Source organism: Artemia sp. Qi Xiang Cuo, chromosome 1 (genome assembly GCF_049724085.1).
Source record: "Artemia sp. Qi Xiang Cuo chromosome 1, ASM4972408v1, whole genome shotgun sequence".
NCBI lineage: Eukaryota > Metazoa > Arthropoda > Branchiopoda > Anostraca > Artemiidae > Artemia > Artemia sp. Qi Xiang Cuo.
Genome location: NC_142794.1, coordinates 59,122,775 through 59,144,163, shown reverse-complemented (window position 1 = coordinate 59,144,163; position 21,389 = coordinate 59,122,775). Strand labels below are relative to the sequence as shown.

General features: G+C 33.7%; 1 protein-coding gene across 1 annotated transcript in view; it reads right to left on the bottom strand.

Moving 5' to 3' along the window:
* The window catches only part of LOC148956532 (uncharacterized), a 125,479-nt gene that overhangs the window by 46,172 nt on the left and 57,918 nt on the right, over positions 1 to 21,389 (bottom strand). The window contains exon 4 of the mRNA XM_089095765.1: positions 18,941 to 19,203. Within this exon, the coding sequence (XP_088951891.1) occupies positions 18,941 to 19,203 (263 nt within the window). The remainder of the gene's footprint in view (positions 1 to 18,940; positions 19,204 to 21,389) is intronic.

Sequence of the window (21,389 nt, the reverse complement as noted above, 5' to 3'; positions counted from 1 at the left end):
TCTACATCAACCTCTATTTCTAGAATACATGGGATAAAATTGACAAAAGCTAAGTGTCAGAGTGAATATTTTTTTTTATCAACATCATTTGTCAGGTATATCGGATAAAATTGACAAAAGCTAAGTGTTAGATTGATTAAATTCTATATCAACATCCTTTTCTCGGGTACATGTGATAAAATTGACAAAATCTATGCATCAGAGTGAATAATTTTTTTTGTCAGCATCTTTTGTCAAATACATCAAATATAATTGACAAATTCTAAGTATTAGAGTAATTAAATGCTTTATCAACTTCCTTTGTCGGATATCTCGGATAAAATCTAAGTATCAGAGTGATTAAATTCTATATCAACATCTATTTCTCGGATACATCGGAAAAAGTTGACAAAATCTAAGTGTTAGAGTGAATAAATTTTTTTTATCAACAACTTTTGTCAGATACATCGGATAAAATTGACAGAATCTAAATGTCAGAGTGAATAAATTTTTTATCAACATCCTTTGTCAGATACATCAAATAAAATGGACAAAATCTAAATTTCAGAATGAATAAATGGTTTAACAACATCCTTTATCGGATATGTCGGATAAAATTGACAAAATCGAAGTATCAGAGTGAATGAATTCTATATCAACATCCTTTTCTCGGATACATGGGATAAAATTGACAGAATCTAAGTGTCAGAGTGAATAAATTATTTTTTATCAACATCCGTTGTCAGATACATCAAATAAAATTGACAAAATCTAATTTTCAGAATGAATAGATTCACTATCAACATCCTTTGTCGGATATGTCGGATACAATTGACAAAGTCTAAGTATCAGAGTGAATAATTTTTTTTATCAACATCCTTTGCCAGTTACATCGGATAAAATTGACAAAATCTAAGTGTCAGAGGGACTAAATTCGTTTTCGGATATGTTGAATAAAATATGCAAAGTCGACATAGCTTTATTTCATTTTTTAAGGTTAATTTCGACGAGGTTACGTGCGCGCACGTAATCAATTTTATTCGATGTATCTGGCAAAGGATGTTGATAAAAAAAATTATTCACTCTGATACTTAGATTTTGTTAATTTTATCCGACATATCCGATAAAGGATGTTGTTAAAGCATTTATTCATTCTGACATATTTAAGGTTAATTTAGACGAGGTTACGTGCGCGCACGTAACCTCGTCTAAATTAACCTTAAAAAATGAAATAAAGCTATGTCGACTTTCATATTTTATTCAACATATCCGAAAACGAATTTAGTCACTCTGACACTTAGATTTTGTCAATTTTATCCGATGTAACTGGCAAAGGATGTTGATAAAAAAAATATTCACTCTAACACTTAGATTTTGTCAATTTTAATCTATGTATCCGAAAAAAGGATGTTGATGTAGAATTTAATCACTCTGATACTTAGATTTTGTCAATTTTATCCGACATATCCGATAAAGGATGTTGTTAAAGCATTTATTCATTCTGATGTTTAGATTTTGTCAATGTTTATTCGATATATCCGACAAAGGATGTTGATAAAAAGAATTAAAAATTGTTCACTCTGACACTTATATTTTATCAATTCTATTCGATGTATCTGGCAAAGGATGATGATAAAAAAAATTATTCACTCTGATACTTAGATTTTGTCAATTTTATCCGACATATCCGACAAAGGATGTTGATAATGAATTTATTCACTCTGATACTTAGATTTTGTCAATTTTATCCGATGTATATGGCAAAGGATGTTGATAAACAAAATTATTCACTCTAACACTTAGATTTTGTCAACTTTTTCCGATGTATCCGAGAAATAGATGTTGATATAGAATTTAATCACTCTGAGACTTAGATTTTTTCAATTTTATTTGACATACCCAATAAAGGATGTTGTTAAAGCATTTATTCATTCTGAAATTTAGATTATGTCAATTTTATTTGATGTATCTGTCAAAGGATGTTGATAAAAAAATTTATTCACTCTGACACTTATATTTTATCAATTTTATTCGATGTATCTGGCAAAGGATGTTGATAAAAAAGATTATTCACTCTGATACTTAGATTTTGTCAATTTTATGCGATGTATCTGGCGAAGGATGTTGATAAAAAAAAATTTATTCACTCTATTCACTCGAATTTGTCAATTTTATTCTATGTATCCGAGAAAAGGATGTTGATATAGAATTTAGTCACTCAGATACTTAGATTTTGTCAATTCTATCCGACATATCTGATAAAGGATGTTATTAAAGCATTTATTCATTCTGAACTTTAGATTTTGTCAATTTTATTTGATGTATCTGACAAAGGATGTTGATAAAAAAAATTTTATTCACTCTGACACTTATATTTTATCAATTTTATTTGATGTATCTGGCAAAGAATGTTGATAAAAAAAATTGTTCACTCTGATACTTAGATTTTGTCAATTTTATCCATCATATCCAACAAAGGATGTTGATACTGAATTTATTCATTCTGAAATTTAGATTTTGTCAATTTTATTTGATGTATCTGACAACGGATGTTGATAAAAAAAAAATTATTCACTCTGACACTTAGATTCGGTCAATTTTATCCTATGTATCCGAGAAAAGGATGTTGATATAGAATTTAGTCACTTTGATACTTAGATTTTGTCAATTTTATCCGACATATCCAATAAAGGATGTTGTTAAACCATTTATTCATTCTGAAATTTAGATTTTGTAAATTTTATTTGATGTGTCTGAAAAATTATGTTGATAAAACAATTTATTCACTCTGAAACTTATATTTTATCAATTTTATTCGATGTATCTGGCAAAGGATGTTGATAAAAAAATTATTCACTCTGATACTTAGATTTTGTCAATTGTATCCGACATATCCGACAAAGGATGTTGATAGTGAATCTATTCATTCTGAAATTTAGATTTTGTCAATTTTATTTGATGTATCTGACAACGGATGTTGATAAAAAAATTTTATTCACTCTGACACTTAGATTCTGTCAATTTTATCCCATGTATCCGAGAAAAGGATGTTGATATAGAATTTAGTCACTCTGATACTTAGATTTTGTCAATTTTATCCGACATATCCGATAAAGGATGTTGTTCAAGCATTTATTCATTCTGAAATTTAGATTTTGTCATTTTTATTTGATGTATCTGACAAAGGATGTTGATAAAAAAAATTTATTCACTCTGACACTTATATTTTATCAATTTTATTCGATGTATCTGGCAAAGGATGATGATAAAAAAAATTATTCACTCTGATACTTAGATTTTTTCAATTTTATCCGACATATCCGACAAAGGATGTTGATAATGAATTTAACCGATCTGATACTTAGATTTTGTCAATTTTATCCCATGTATCTGGCAAAGGATGTTGATAAAAAAATTATTCACTCTAACACTTAGAATATGTCAATTTTATCCTATGTATCCGAGAAAAGGATGTTTATATAGAATTTAGTTACTTTTATACTTAGATTTTTTCAATTTTATCCGACATGTCCGATAAAGGATGTTGTTAAAGCATCTATTCATTCTGAAATTTAGATTTTGTTAATTTTATTTAATTTATCTGATAAAAGATGTTGATAAAAAAAATTTATTCACTCTGATACTTAAATTCTGTCAATTTTATCCGATGTATCTGACAAAGGATGTTTATAAGAAAATTTATTCACTCTAACAATTAGATTTTGTCAACTTTTTCCTATGTATCCGAGAAATGGATGTTAATATACAATTTAATCACTCTGATACTTAGATTTTATCCTAGATATCCGACAAAGGATGTTGATAAAGCATTTAATCACTCTGATACTTAGATTTTGTCAATTACTTTTGATGTATTTGACAAAAGATGTTGATAAAAAAAATATATTCACTCTGACACTTAGCTTTTGTCAATTTTATCCCGTTTATTCGAGAGATGTATAATGATATAGAATTTAATCAATCCGATGCTTAGATTTTGTCAATTTTATCCGATATACCTGACAAATGATGTTGATAATGCATTTATTCACTCTGATACTTAGATTTTGTCAATTGTATTTGATGTATCTGACAAAAGGTGTCGATAGCAAAAAAAATTAATCACTCTGACACTTAGATTTTGTCAATTCATGATACTTAGATTTTGTCAATTTTATCCGACATATCCGATAAAGGATGTTGTTAAAGCATTTATTTATTCTGAAATTTAGATATTATGAACTTTGTTTTAAGCATTTGACAAAATTTGTTCATAACAAAAATTTATTCATTCTGAAGTTTATATTCTAACAATTGCATTAAATGTAAATGGCAAAGGATGTTGTTAAAAAAAATTATTCACTCTGATAGTTATATTTTGTTAGTTTGATCCAACATATCCGACAAAGAATGCTGAAAAAGCATTTATTCACTCTGATATTTAGATTTTGTTAATTATAATTGTTGTAACTTATAAAAGATATTGATAAAAAATAAATTATTCACTCTGATACTTTGATTTTGTCAATTTTATCCCATGTACCCGAGAAAGGGATGTTGATATAGAATTTAATCAATCTTATACTTCGATTTTATCAATTTTATCCCATGTACCTGAGAAAGGGATGTTGATATAGAATTTAATCAATCTGATACTTAGATTTTGTCAATTTTATGACAAATGATGGTGATAACGCATTTAAAGGATGTTGATAAAGCATTTATTCACTCTGATACTTAGATTTTGTCGATTTTATCCCATGTATCCGAGAAAATGATGTTGATATGGAATTTAATCACTCTGATACTTCGATTTCATCAATTTTATCCAACATATCTGAGAAAGGATGTTGATAACGAATTTATTCACTCTGACACTTAGATTTTGTCAATTTTATCCAATGTAACCGGCAAAGGATGTTGATAAAAAAAATGTTAACTCTAACACTTAGATTTTGTCAATTTTAATCTATGTATAGGAGAAAAGGATGTTGATGTATAATTTAATCACTCTGATACTTATATTTTGTCAAATTTATCCGACATAACAGATAAAGGATGTTGTTAAAGCATTTATTCATTCTGATATTTAGATTTTGTCAATTTTTATTCGATGTATCCGACAAAAGATGTTGATAAAAAAAAACTTGTTCATTCTGACACTTATGTTTTATCAATTTTATTCGATGTATCTGGCAAAGGATGTTGATAAAAAAAAATTATTCACTCCGATACTTAGATTTTGTCAATTATATCCGACATATCCGACAAAGGATGTTGATAATGAATTTATTCACTCTGATACTTAGATTTTGTCAATTTTATCCGATGTATCTGGCAATGGATGTTGATAAAAAAAAATATTCACTCTAATACTTAGATTTTGTCAACTTTTTCCGATGTATCCGAGAAAAGGATGTTGATATAGAATTTAATCACTCTGATTCTTAGATTTTGTGAAATTGCTGTATTTTCTGTCCAGGAAGCAACTTCAATCGATAATGAATGTTAATAAGGAATTTGTTCAATTTTTTTTTCATAATTTCCTGAATTAAATTTCTGTATTGTGTATCCAACAGGTAAAATAACCCGCCATAAAGTACCAGTGGGAAAGCCGCATCGTGTCTCTGAGCAAGCATAGAGTACAATTGTTAGAGCCGTAAGCATATTTTATGTCATTTTAAGATACGTAAAAAAAGTTGAATAATTTCGAAGTCAAAAAAAAAAAATTAGTCCAATAAAAAAAAGTGCTGCTACAAATATTATTTTTCTAATAGTAAAGGTCATGACTAACATGTCTATACAATTCTCATTATTGAGTTTGGAAAATATTAAATGTAATTTTTTTTTTGTTTTAAGCATGTTTCATCTCATTCGAAGACATGTAAAAAAAAGTTGAAAAAATATATCATGTTAAAAAAAAATAATAAAAAAAAAGTTTAAAAAAAAATTCAAAAAAAATGGGGGGGGGGGGCGGGGGCCAAAAAGTTGGAGGGAGGGGGCATCCTACGAGTTTTGGGATAGGGGACCTTTTGGGGGTTGAGGTCTCTGCTGGTTAGGGTCGTTGGTGCTTATGATCCTTGATGGTTCGTACTCACATACACCTTACTTCTTGATTTGCAATGATTTCTAAGGTTTGTTCTGAATTTCATTATTAAAATTATTTTCTTGCCATCTACATCTCTCTTAGTGTCAACTTTCTAATATACTATAACGTTAGACTCTATTTTAAACTGACAACACTGTTCAAACGCCACTTGTGTATTATACAGAACACATCGAAGAAGTAAAGCTATCCATTATTAAAATTCTTTTCTTCCCATCTACATCTCTCTTAGCATCAACTTTTTAGTATACTATAACGTTAAACTCTATTTTAAATTGAAAACACTGTTCAAACGCCACTTGTGTATTATACAGAACACATCAAAGAAGTAAAGCTAGGTCAAGTCATAAGACCATTTTATCATCGTTAACCATTTCCATAGATTGATATTGTTCCAAATTTATAATAAATAAGCCATGAGTTACCTTAACTGCAAATCACTTTAACCCTTTTTCTCCATTTTGATACGATCCAATCACTAATTAGAATCATTCACGCTCCTATTATTCAAACATTAATTAATACCGTTCATAGAGTCCAATTCGCAAATTCAAAACCCTTTTTTACGAAGTTGCTAAAGACATCTTTTTTTTATCACTTTGTTTGGAAAGGTACCAAGGGGACATAAGCAAATAGCATGTAGTATCAAAACGTGTTTAATAACTTTATAGATTTTTGCATGCTTTTTTGCAATGTGCCCGTGAAACTGTGTGAGGGAGTTCTTACTCTCTTTGAAAAGGTGTAGAGCTTCCATAGAAATGTTTTTCCTATAGCTTCCATAGAATAGCATGGTAACTCCTATAGCTTCCATAGAAGTATAACTTAGCACTCTACTCCAGTATAGTTGAAAAGTTCAACAACACAACCACTGGGGATGGCGCTTAAAATTATACAATTTGCCCGTTGTTTACATATAGTACCTGTTATTGGAAAATGCACGGACATTTTTTCGGGAGATTTTTTGTGGGAGGAGGATTTCCAACCAGAAGAATTCACTATGGGGAGGAAAGTTACCTGGGGGAATTTACAGGGGAAATTTTTTCATAATTTTGACCCTTTTTTAAATATAGAAGTTGTTATTGGGAAATATAGAGATTTTTTTGTGGGGAGGGGGCTTTCTAGGGGGATTTCCAGGGAAATCTTCACGGAATGAGGGAGAATTTCCGGTATGATTTGAAAAACAAAACCAGAAATAACATAAATTTTTTTTGAATGAAAGCAAGCTGAAACTCCCAAGGGGGACTGTCTGCGGGATATTTTTGGGGGGAGTTTTAAGCAAGAAGGGAATTACCTGAAGAAGCAATATTTGGGGGAAATTTTTCAAGGAGAGGGGAGGCTGATTTTCCGGTAGAAATTAAATTGCAATCCGAAATTAAATTTTAAACTACAGATTTTTCAACTGAAAGTAAGGAGCAAAATTAAAATTTAAAACGAACAGAGATTATTCCGTCGTTGTCCCTTCCTGAGCCCTCACTCGTCACACTAAATTTTTTAAGGGCTTCGACAAATCTGTTTATTCCAATTCAACATTCCTTGTGCTTCAGTAGTCGCACTTAATGAATTTGGAACTGCCCCGTAAAAAGCAAGAGTTAAGGACGGGGCAGTTCCCTTCATATACGGAGTAATATCTGAGGTAGCAATTTTTGGGGGAAATTTTTCAGGGAGAGGGGAGGCTGATTTTCCGGTAGAAATTAAATTGCCATCAGAAATTAAATTTTAAACTACAGATTTTTCAACTGAAAGTAAGGAGCAAAATTAAAATGTATAACGAACAGAGATTATTCCGTCGTTGTTTCGACAAATCTTTTTATTCCAATTCAACATTCCTGGTGCTTCAGTAGTCGCACTTAATGAATTTGGAACTGCCCCGTAAAAAGCAAGAGTTAAGGATGGGGCAGTTCCCCTCATATACGGAGTAATTTCGGAGGAAGCAATTTTCGGGGAATTTTTTCAGGGAGAGGGGAGGCTGATTTTCCGGTATAAATTAAATCACCACCAGAAATTAAATTTTAAAACTACAGATTTTTCAACTGAAAGTAAGGAGCAAAATTAAAATTTAAAAACAAGTTTTTTCAACTTAAAGTAAGGAGCAACATGAAAACTTAAAACGAACAGAAGTTATCAGGAGTGTTAGGGGGTTGTCCCCTCCTCAATGCCTCGCTTTTTAGGCTAAAGTTCTTTTTAGAACTTCTACAAAAGCTTATTATTCTAATTCAAGGGCCGTTGTATTTAATGAGGCATTCTTAAATAATTGGAACAAAAGTTCAAACTTTAGCGTAAAGAGCGAGGCATTGAGGTGGGGGCAACCCTCTCATATTCGTAGTAATTTCTGTCCCTTTAAAGTTTTAAAGTTGTTCCTTACTTTCAGTTGAAAAAACTTGTTTTTTTTATTTATTTCATGAGTAAAAAACAAGTGGTACTGTTAAAAAACTTTCTTTACTTATGGGAAGGCGTCATAACATCTAACCGTCAGGAGCACTAACGTCAGGACATCGACAAAATCCGCCATAACATCGACAAAAAATCCGTCAGAACCACTAAGTCACAACACCGACAGTCATAACATCGACACGTCAGTTCATCGACGGTCACAATCACTACCCGTCAAAACGTCAACAGTCATAACATCGACAAGTCATAACATCTAAAAAAAATTTCATAACGAAAATCCGTCAGAACCACTAACCATCAGAACGTCGACAGTCATAACATCGACATGTCATAACATCTAAAATTTTCTCATAACATAATTAATTTTAAAACTTTAGTTTTTTGGGGTTTAGGGGAAAAGTACATAGGTTAGGTTAAATTACATATTTAATATATGCTATGCTTTACCCCCTGATGTGCAAATATATAACCAGAATTTGTTTCTAAACTATTATATACTTATTGCTATTATATAAACTTATAAATTTTTTTACATAGCAAAAATCTGTCAGAACCACTAACCGTCAGAACGTCGACAGTCATAAAAACGACACGTCATAAAATCTAATTTTTGTGTAGTTGTTATGACTGTCGACGTTCTGACGGGTGGCAATTGTGACTGTCGATGAACTGACGTGTCAATTTTATGACTGTCGACGTTCTAACGGTTAGTGGTTCCGACGGATTTTCCTTGTCGACGAAATGACGTTTAGTGCTTGCGACGGTTGTTCAAAATGGTAGCACCCCTCTACTTATTTGTACCTCTTTAGCTTCTCTTTTTCAACCTTTACTTAACAAATGGTCTCTGACTATCTGTGATACTGTAGTGATAAAAGCTGTTCTTGATGCATATGCCAGTTACATAAGTAAAAGAAGGATATACTACATAGTCTAATAGAAGTCAATCCCACTCTACCTTCACTTTGCTTATTATAATTGTACTCGCGTAAATTTAGAATCTCTAACCAAAAAAAGAAATACCAAAATGTGCCGATGGTGTATTTTATCTTTTTTGGAGGTGCTATAAGATATCTGGAAACACTGTTTTTTAACCATTTTTTACATAAGTTATGACATACATCGTGTTCTTAGTTAGTTAATTATGAATAAGCAAAATCCGAAGGCGCTTACCAGGGCCTAAATCTTTATGATGTCGTCCTGTTATTTCATGGTAATCTGACTCCAAAAACGGTTTCTTTAGTCTATGTTCCACCAAGTTCCTTTTTTATGTAAAGGATATGTTGTGATAATCGCTTATCTTGCATTGAAAATATAAGATGATGTCATTAAAGGAATCTTTCAATGTGTGGTTGTCCTTAAGTTCTAACCCCTAAAGTTTGTCTAGTGGCCTATTGTTGATGATAGTACCTTAGGGACTGTTATAAGAAGTGAAGCCCATGTAAATCCGACATCATCACTTGAATCTCTCAAACTTGAATGACCCTTTAGCTCTAACCCCTAGGGATTTTTTTTTGTTGTATCTCGGTGAAAGTCATATTTACTTTGCAATTCGTTATTTTATTATACTGACATATCAAAAGCTACAAGCCTGAGAGCCTGAGTTTCAAAACAGGGTGAAAACACCCCCAACAAGTCAAGAAATCTTAATGAAAATCGCACTATCAGATTCAGCATATCAGAAAACTCTACTATAGAGGTTTCAACCTCCCATCTGCAAAAAGGTGGAACTTAGTTGTTTTTTTTTTGTCAGAGGAAAGATTACGGATGCGTCTTTATTTGTTGTTTTTTCTGTTGTTTTTTTCCAGGGGTAATCGTATCGAACAAATGGTAGTAGAATATCAGAAGAGGACTAATTTGAAAGGAAATTAAATGTCTAGTACATTTCTTAAGTGACCAAAAAGATGAGAGGGCAACTTGCCCCCCCCCCCCCTTACACGTCCTTTTTCCCCAAAGTCGTCCGATCAAAATTTTTTGATTGACATTTTGTTCAGCATATTGAAAGCTCTAATAACTATTCTTGTAGAGGTAACATGACTCCCAGAGCCCTTGGGGAAAGGGCTGAAGCTATGAAATTTGCCCATTGTTTACGTATAATCTATGTTATTGGGAAGTATACAGACATTTTTTGGTGGAGGGGAGCGGGGTTCTGTAGGGGGGATTTTCCAAGGGGAGAATTTTCAGTGGGGAGGGAAGTTTTTAGGGGTGAAACTATAGAGCAAATCTTGCGCTACAGGAATTTGTCAAAATCCCTATACGAAATTATTCTTATTTGTCTTCCTATCTCTGTGCCGACTCAGCTTGACATGTGGAGATGTTCCGGTGGAATTGTAGAGGGCGAATTTTCAGAGGGGTTGGAATTGACTGGAGGAGAATTTTTTCGTGGGGAGGATTTTCCATGGGAAAAATAGTCTATGAGGGAATTTTCCGTGGGAGAAACTTTCCACTGGGGGAGGGGGGCCTTTCTGGGAAAATATCCACCGGAGGGGGTTTCCAACTTGCTTTGAAAAGCGATCAGAAATTAAAGTCTTGTTCAAATGAAAGTATTCTAGGGAGACTTTTTCAGGCGGAATTATCCGCAATAAAATTTCCGGGGGGCATATCCAGTGAGGTTGGAATGCTTCGGGGGAATTTTTTGGGAGGAGGGTATTTTAAGTGGAAATAACTTTCTATGGAGGAATTTTCCGTGTGATGAGGGGATTTTTCATTGAGGGGAGCTGAATTTCCCCCGTATTATTTGACAACGATCAGAAAATAAATTAAAAACAAGTTTTTTCAACTGAAAGTAAGGAACAACATTAAAAGTTAAAACGAGTAGAAACTATTCCGTATATGAAGGGATTGCCCCACCTCAATACCCTGCTCTTTACGCTGAAGTTTGACTTTTTGTCCAGGATTCCTTAAGAATGGCTTCTGAAACAAGGGCCTTTTAATTAGAATAAGAAGACTTTTTAAAAATACTAACAAACTTTAGCATGAAGAGCGAGGTGTTGGGGAGAGGCGATCCCTCTCATATACGGAATAATTTCTGTTCGTTTTAAGTTTTACTGTTGCCCCTCACTTTCAGTTGAAAAAATTTGTTTTTTTTATTTAGTCTCTCCTTAAATCGACATATTGGCCCTTTTAAATTCTATGCACAATTTTGAAACACGTTTGGTTTATAGTTTCTTGTCCCTAGGTTTCTACAGAAATGGTTTCTACTCTTCTACAGGAATCTCACTGTTTTCCCATGAGGTCTTTATTCTTCTTCTTTCGGCCAAATAGAGTACTTGACTAGGGTCAAAGAAACTAAGAAACTAAAGGGTTTTGGATAATGACGGTATTGATCCTAATTTTTTGCAAGGATGAACACTGCATTTTGCACAGCTCTTAAAAAAAGCATTGACTAGGTGTATACTCGATCCTTTTTCTGAGTGCATGTTACTTTTCAACAAGAGTCATACCGATGTTACAAACAGAGAGCAGCATGTGTTGTTTCTTTTATTTCAATGGAATGCATTTTGACCCTGGATTGCAAAGAACATCCCTCAAGGAAAAAAAAACAACACTGAAAACTCTAACTAGGGGAGAACTGCGTACTTGGGTTAAAATCTATAAAGCCCGCATGATCCTATCAAATCTTTGCTTATTAGTCTCGACACATTAATCTGGAAAAAAACGTGGGAAGTCCCAACACAATATTTCTAGACTTGCTGAGGGAGACAATAGACTTACGAGCCATAGAGCATTAATAAGAATCAGGCGACAGAAATCATATAATCATTCTGATTGTACGATTTTATTCTACTGGTGCACAATCTGTAAATTCTAAACCCTGGAAATTCCTTTTATTGGGTTTTCTGAAAGAAAGGTGGGAAAGTAAATTTACTTTGGAAAAGACGTTGACGAATTTTTTCTCACCCTCTCTTTATCTCAATCTCTATTTCTTTCTCCATTGCTTTTACTTCTGCTTTAAAGTGGTTTGAGGATAGGTTTGAAATAGGTTTGAAGATAGACAAGTCATTTGGCTGCCAAGAATATGTATGTAAACATTTTAGTAGTGGACCGTCCATAGTAATGGACGGTGTAGTAGTAATGGCGTGATGTGATGTCCATAGTAATGGACGGTGTGATATCCATAGTAATGGACATCAGTGGTGCGTGGAAAGAACAAATTTCAAGAATTTTGGAAACTATGTCTGATAGCCACAATTTCAAATGGTTATAATCCAGCTTCTATCACCAAATCATTAATGAAACATTGACGAGAAGGTGATGCAAACCAAGAAAAACAAAACATATTATTAAATAATACTAGATCATAGTAAAATTAAAAAGAGTATCCATAATTGTATTCTTGGACAGTCTCTCCTCCCCCTTCCATCCCAGAAAACACATTATATGCTTTTTAAGTCTATAAATTGCCTTATGTATGCCTTGAATTGTGTCGAATTTAGGAGTGCGCCCAACTTAAGAGATTATGCCTAAGAACTTATACACGGAGTATAAAAATTTTAAATTTAATTTTTTTTTTTGGTGAGAGATCTTGAGCTCTGAAAATTAACAAGGATATTTATATTTTCTTTCAGTTTCCAGAAGTTATTTGTTTTCTTATATGTTTGCTTCTTGTTTTAAAGTTGCCCTTGTCTTATTGTTGACCCTATTTCTAATTTATCTTTATCGAAAATTCATTTACGGTTTGTGACTTATACTTGGATTTTTTTTTTTTTTTTTTTTTTTTTTTTTTTTTTTTTTTTAACGAAGTTTTTGTTACGGAAGTAAATAGCGAAGTTGAGATTTAAAACTAACAAAATCATAGCTTCGCAGATTGCGCAAGACATATTAACAAAATTAGCTGAAGTAAACTGATTTATGGTGTTTTTACAATAGTGGTAGAATTCTAAAACTAGCTCTTAACCGAAAAAATAAAACCGACCCCAAAAAACAGGATTGTCTCTTAGGAGCAGGACAGAATAAAAGTTTTGTATTTTAAACATAGAAAATAAAACTTACAAAAAGATATTTGTTTGACTTGGTCAATGAAAAACATAATCAACATCGTGTAACTTTTTCACGTAGCGTAGATGAAAACTCGAAGGGGTATGTTGTCACCGGTATCCTTGAGAATTCGAAGAAAAATCCATTGTTTTCATACTAAAATATAAGGAGATGCAGGATAACCGTGCAAAAAGCAAGGCAAAGTAGCAAGTCTCCAATTTTGAGTTTTCGACAGTGGCTATTCTAACGCTACAATTTTCATTTCGTTTCGATGCACCGCCATTTTTGAAGGGTATCAGGCTTTTTTTCGAAATGCTTAAAAAAATTGTTTTTGGACTAAATTAAGTTGACAGTTTTCTTCAAAATACGTTTTCAACCATCAAGTCATATGAACAGAACACGTTGCATTTTTGGCAAACACATTAATAATCTTAATGGACAGGCAAGAATACAAGAGAGACAGAGGGGGGGGGGGGTCGCGCTCACTGGAAATAGACATTTTTGTTACTGCTCTTACGATTCCTGAAATTTTAAAAGTATATAATTACTCCATTATAATATTTTTTCTATTCAACCCTCTCCACTAAACTGTATTCACTATAGCCATGTGGCTGTTTTGATTCTGAGCACTGCAATTTCTCGCTCTAATTTTATGTCCTGGGAACGGAATTGCCGGTATCCCTCACAAAGGACATTAAACTAGTAGTGCTTTTCTTGTCACATTCATTTTCACCCACTTGACAGTAAAACCAATGACCCCCGCGGTTTGAGTTCAGAGCTTCTTCCCAAATGTGCCCTTAGTATGAAAACTTGATATATATTTAGTAGCATTAAACCTTTCCAGGAATCCGCTAACCACCTTTTGAAGCTTTATGCATAAAACTGAAAAAAAAAAATCTTCTATTAGAAAAAAAGAGATAAAAAACAAAGGTATGGTAACAACTTTTTTAACAAGGTTGAAGAGCATGTTAGCTCGTTGTTTGGTATGTATTACGGGTGTTTTAGGTAATGTGCAATATATATTTGGAAATGCTAGAGACCCCCTCCCTTTTTGTGAGGAGACCAAATATTTTGTTTTCTAAATTTCGATGGATAGAGTTTGAGAAAATTACAAAAAATAACAGTTTTTGGGAATGTTTAAAAAATATACGCGTAAATTTTCTTTTCTGCATTCTTAACTAGCCAAATTTGTATTTCCCTTCTATCACGCATTAGAAAGTCCAACATTAGGCAGAGAGATACCTTTCGCAAGGAAACCATTAAACAAACTATTTAATACCTGTAATTTTTGCGATAGAGCTTTGGCTTGCCATTCTGAGTTAGACTAGACCCGGGTGTAAAAGTTTACGTCAAGTATGGGACTATTTTAGGGTGTAGCATATACTCTATCAACGGTTTTTGCAATGGGATCGCAGATCCAAAGCTTGTTTTTTATATATTAGTACATAAATTAGGTATGTACAAATGTCTGTCCATCGGGCCACTTGGCTTCTCTCGTGTTTCCACAAAGTCATTAACCAATTTTTTTCTGATGTGTACCATAACATTGAAGCAGTCAGAGCATTGAAATTTTTGATATTTGTAAAATAAAATATTTGTACGATAAAACTGATATCATATATTTTTATTTATTCTTTGTAAAACATTTATCAGCAAAAAAACTGGCTTATCTCTTCGTTTAATTGTTAATTGTTCACTTTTTTTACTGTGGGACAACCTTCTAATACCACAACTAAGGACGGAACAAAGGGTGAACCCAATTTTCCATAGCGGTGAGAGCAATATAAAAGTTTGGAGGCACGTGGGATTGCATTTCTTTCCATTGTTCCCCAACCCACAAAAATAATGAAATAATGAACTCAGCCTAAATCACAAGCAGAAATAGCAAATAGAAGTAGATTTTAGAATTTTCGGAACCGTTGGAAATCTGCTCTCCTTTTTTATATCTTTAAATCTGCCAGCTAATATCTCAGAAAGCATTTCGATGATAGGGCTAGGGAACCATCACATTTCTTAAGCACTTTTAGATTTCACTATAAGTTCAATTTGGAACCAGTGCCTGCTTTAACGGAGTTATCCTCATGTAGGGAGAACAATAGTTCGAAGGAACAAAAGCTTGGCTATAAAATCTGTTCCAGCTCTTGCATTTCGGAAACCGTCGTTTTGGCACCAGAGAGGGACTACACGTAGCCTGAGATCAACACTTTCCATAAGAATCACAGAGCTAAAATCTTTACAACTTTTTTTGCAATAATCGGTTGCATAGGGAGAGAGAGAGAGAGAGAGAGAGAGAGAGAGAGAGAGAGAGAGAGAGAGAGAGAGAGAGAGAGAGATAGAGAGAGAGAGAGAGAGAGAGAGAAAATGAAACAGGACGAAACCAAAGTGCCGATCCCGTAACTTAATAAGCCTTTTATTTACGTCGGAATTTATTTTGGGAAAGGGATGGGTATTTGAGGGAGAGTATTTAGTGGTCAACGATGAAAATGGGGGTTATATTTGAAATAAAAAGTAATATGAAACACATCGAGAATCATTGGCTAGGTATAAAAATCTTAAGATATAAGCAGAAGCCCTGACTGGTCATGTTAAAAGTTTTACAGATCAACTCACAACCTTTAATTTTGATAAACGCCTATTCGAGAACTGAAGTGCACTTTTTAGAAGCAGGTGAATTCCATCCACCTTCAATTCCCATAAATTCCTCAGAATCAGTCTAGCCAAAACGCTATTTTATTTGAACTGCACCTAAAATACCGTCTCAGGTGAATTTCTTTTATACAAAATTCATGCCTTTTATCCGTTGATTTATGTTATTTTTCAAAAGAAATGGGACTTCCTGGGTTGTTCCGATGACTTGCAGCTTTGTCCAAAGAATCAAGTGTGGCTAGAGTTAAATTTGCTGTCATCCAAAGGTCGATCCGCATAGTGCTTGACATGTAAACGCTGACAGCGTTTGACTTTAATCTATTTTGATTTTTTCTTCAGTTCGTTTTTTATATTATAGCTATTCTATCGCTTATTCTTCATCCCTGTGTTAAAAAAGCACTATGCTATTACTACTACTAACAACGCACCGCAACATCAAGCCGCCTGAGGCCAACACTGCCACGCGCGCTCCTCCTAAATCCTAATCTATTCAAAGCCTCCCTCTTTACACCCTCCCTGGAATTTCCCATTTCCCTTAAATCTTTATTTGCGACATCCACCCACCCAAACCGCAGACGACCTACTTTCCGTTTAGCCCTAGACAGTTGGCTGAAAAGGCAAATCTTCGGCAATCTGTCATCCTTCATCCGCAGAGCGTGCCCTAGCCATCTCAACCTTTCTCTAATAGCATTATCCCAACTAATGTTCACATTTCATATAATAAGTAAAGTATTTTCAGGCAATTGTCTTGCAATTTTTGTTCTTAAGCATGAAAAAAACTTGCTAAAAGTTCTGGTTTAAAATATTTTGGCTGTTAACTGTTTGAAACAAGGTTTTTGCAAATGATTGTGGGGCTTAGGTACGTTGCAACTTTTGCCTACTGACAAGAACTGCTTCGGATTGAAGAATACCCCCCCCCCCCTTCAATTGAAACCCGCAAAACCAGCACGAACCAATAGCAAGCCATGCCAAAAAAGACTTCAGATTTTGCATGACAATAAAGTAAAAAACAACATCTCCGAAGAACGTTTCTTGAGTTAACGTAATCAAATTTACAGATAATACAAGACAAACCTTACTTTAATGCTACCGAGGCGATTTATTTTAAACTCTTCTAAAAAAATGTTTAATTTTGTTTTTATTTTGACTTTGATCGACACTTCTTCGTTCCGCATAGTCATATTTCAGCAAAACATAATCCTCCACTCCTTATGCTGAAGTATTGTTTATAGCATTTTGAGAGCATTATTACTATCTATAAAAGATTGAGACTTTAACATAAAGAGTGGGGGAGTTAGGGACGGGATGGTAGTCCTTCTCGTGTATAAAATGATATATATTTTTTAATATTCAACATACTCAAGGGCTATCCAGAAAGTAGCTTACATATCAGTCAAGAAGGCTGACTAATAAGCTGCATTTAGATTGTATTCGAGGGTCTTTCTATTCTCTATGCCTTCTGCTACAATAGCAAAAGGCTGGGACACCGTTGCATGTTTGTATGCTGTAAATATGGAATTTTAATTACATAATAAAAATAAAGAATTCACTTGACTAGCCGTCTGTTTAGAACAGGGAGGCTTGTGGACCGTGGTTTAGCAAAGACAAATTAGAAATATTGCGAAACTATATGGTTACGAAAGTGATTCGAAGCAATCACTTTTTTTTATTGATATCCTGTATTCGTTATTTGGGCACTTTCTTATATTTGTTTATGGCCGCCCCATCGAGCCCTGCTCTCCGTCGACCAGTTTAGAAATTTATTTATCATGTATTTTGTCAATAAAAAATCTTGTCTTGTCTTGTAAGCAAGGTTTGGAAAAGGTGAGTTATAAAGTTTTCTTTCAGTTGTTTTATTTTAAATTACAAAGAACAATTCCCTTTCTGGATTGCCTTCGTTTGAAACACTTAACATTACAACTCATTTGCCAGCTCTTTCCTTTGATTTCTAAATTCTCTTGCTGTACAATTTAGTTATAGATGTTTATAAATACCTTTTTTAATTATTTCGAGGAAATTTCCTAAATTAAAAAAAAATGCAATTCGCTTGATTATTTTATTTATGGATTTGAGTTGTTTGTGCGCTTTATACACATTTTTGTGTTTTCTGTTTTTAAAGCATATAGGTTATTGTGGCCTCAAATTAAAAATAGTATGGAATTGTCCTCCTTTGAGTCGGCATACAGGTTTTCAATGTGAATTTAAGAAACATGGCCAATATCTTATATTTTACTCAGCTCTTTTCTTGAGGGGAAGAGTATGTGTTCTTTTTTCTTTAATTTCTCATCTTAGCAAGGATTACACAATTAAAAACAAAGAGAAATTAATCTTTTTTTAGAAACTAGAGTCTTTGAGGAAAACTATATCTCTGATATGATGAATATTTGGATTTTCTTAAATTACAATAGAAATACATTAAACTTGAAATAGAAACAAATAAATCATTGTCATATAAAGATTCATTATTTCTGAACCAGTTCCTTGAAAATTAAATAGTGCTGGATTAATAAGTTTGAAAGACTAATATTGCTTGCCTTAATTGGAGTTTAATTGCCCAAACCATGATTTTTTTTTCATTTTATGTGTCTCAGAAAATTGAAGAAACAAGAATTGTCAACAAAAGTTAAAAACAAAAGTTATTGTCAAGAATTAAATCTTGATGAAACGTCATTATTTTTCTTTTCCTTTCTTTCGCTTACTCAGATTGCACTACAACAAATATTAGTTTATTAATCCCCATGTTCGTCTCATTAGACGCTTGGTAATGTAAACCAGCAATAATACAACATACTTGCAAATTCTAGCTAGTCTTACATGTGACGGTTAACAATAGAAAACTTTCACCTGAACAGACAGGATTAAAGCTGTCTTTCCCCCTTGCTTTACGGTCCCGCACTAATCTGCTCAGCACTTGCTCAGGTGTCAATTTCTCTTTTTTCTTCATCAAAAGGGCCATCACTTTATTGATTGCTCCCTCTTCCGGTACGTTCCTTCCTTCTTCGGCTATTCTTAGTGCCGCTTTGAAATGTCCGCTGAAACTGCTAACGAAGGCATCGTTTTCTAATCGCTGAGTTGCTAACGGATTCTGAACTATGGTCTGCTGCATCCTGTCATTGAAGCAATGGGTTTTATTAAGGTACCTTAAAGGAATCTTTTACGAGAACTGTTTTGCAATTAATTTTAGAATTGTGTTTTTTTCTAAAACTCTTTTCAATGCTTCATTAGTAAAAAGGAGACATCAATACTAAAGGGAACAAAGTTTATTTTTTGTCCCAAATGCTTTATGAACCAGGCATGTGCTAAATTTTATAAACACAGAAGTTTAAGGTTTAGCTTTAACCTGTAAACTGTGTTCAAAAAATCGTCAAAACATTTTACTCTGTAGCAAGCAATTTAAATGTAGCTATATAATTTTGGAGAATCTTTGATGATTGGCTAGTCTTTTAGACTCATCAGTGAAGCTCAATAGTGAGCTCCTCAAATGTTCTAAGATCCGGCTATTATTTTTTATTTATCCGACAGGAAAGTAAATTCACGAGTGCGGGTTAATGAATTCACAAGTGCATGTGTTAAAATCTAAGGAAGGAAGGCATTTTTTTTTTCAATGACGACCCAAAAAAGGCATTTCATAATGAAATATACCAAAAAGGGTAAAAATTCAATGGAGGAGTCTAGTGGGGGTCGATTACGCCCCCTTCAAAAATAACGTCACGGGCACGTGAACAAATCAGCTAACTCATTAATAAGTGTTTAAATCACAATAAACTTTCTGATTGATTTCTGATTGATTGATTTTTTTGTGTTGGATTTTTGTTTGCCTGATGTGAATTAACAGAAGATTTTCTTATGTTGACAACACTGTTTTTTTATACATGCAAGTTTAATGCAACATTCGGTGGAAAATTTGTGCTTGGAGTTAATTATTTGTGACAGAATATGACAACCTTTGACTTTGAAAACAAAACATGGAGACATTTGGTACACTAAGCAGTAGTTTACATATTTATCCAAGTTTATATAAGCAAATCTATCAAGGAGGCACACTTGTGCCTCTATAAAGAGGCGACCCACCACAATGTTAAGCGATTTCAGGTCCTAGAGGTCGCAGAGAGACGGCGGTAATTGCATTTTGTAGCCCAAGCTCAAACTAAGAAACTTGCAAAATTTCATCCTCCTCCGACTTTATCTTCATGGGGTAAACTGGGACGGAAGTTTGGACCCTCCCACTACAGCCCCCCTTTAGCGTTGTCCGATTGGGCTGAAATTTGGATGTTAACCTTTCCTATGGCCCGGGAACTTATCCTAGAAATTTCAGCTTAATCCTATCACTCCTTCCCTGTTTTCAAAAAAACAAATATAGCCACTTAAAAGTCATGACTTTTTTTTTTTCTTAGCCATGCCTACAGGCCACAGTTGGCCCCGGATCCGGTTGAATGAGGACTCATTCGAAGCAGAATTCGACCTGTTAGGGCCTTTTGATATTTTCAGACCGAAAAAATTATCCCCCGAATTTACATTTACGAAAAACCTCGTTTTCCTATATTAGCCCATGTTAATTTTTCCCTCCACAACCCCCCTTTAACGTTGTCTGATCGGGCTGAAATTTAGAGGATAAGCTTTCCTGGGGCCTGGGAGCTTATCGTCGAAATTTCAGCTCAATCTGATCACTCCTTCCCTGTTTTCCAAAAAACACATATCAAGATTTTTGGGAATTTGCTTGCGTCGAAAATACCTTATATTTGCTAAACAAAAATTACTATTGTGTTTGTATAGTCCAGCGGCTGAGACTTTAGACTTTCAGGCGGAAAACTCGGGTTCGATTCACCATCAGAGCAACTTTTTTATATACTTTGAAAAGAAACTCAGTTTCTTTTTTAAATTATTTGAAAAAAATTACGTTTTCTAAAGAGTTAAAGAGGCTGAGTTACAAGGTCGACCCTTAAAACGTACAGGGATTAGGAGGCACAGTTGGGGGGCTGTTAAAGAGGCTGAGTCACAAGTTCGAACCTTAAAACGTACAGGGATTAGGAGGCACCCTGTACGACGTGATTTGAGTATTCAGGAATTAAAAGCCTTAACACAAGAATGTTCAAGAGCGGGGGTTTGGGGGCGGCAGCCCCCAACTTTAACTCCTGACACGATCAGCTAACAGTTAGTCAAGCAATAATAAGTAATAAACTGTACAAAAACGTGCAGAAATTATTTGAAAAAAACTACGTTTTCTAAAGAGTTAAAGAGGCTGAGTTACAAGGTCGAACCTTAAAACGTACAGGGATTAGGAGGCACAGTTGGG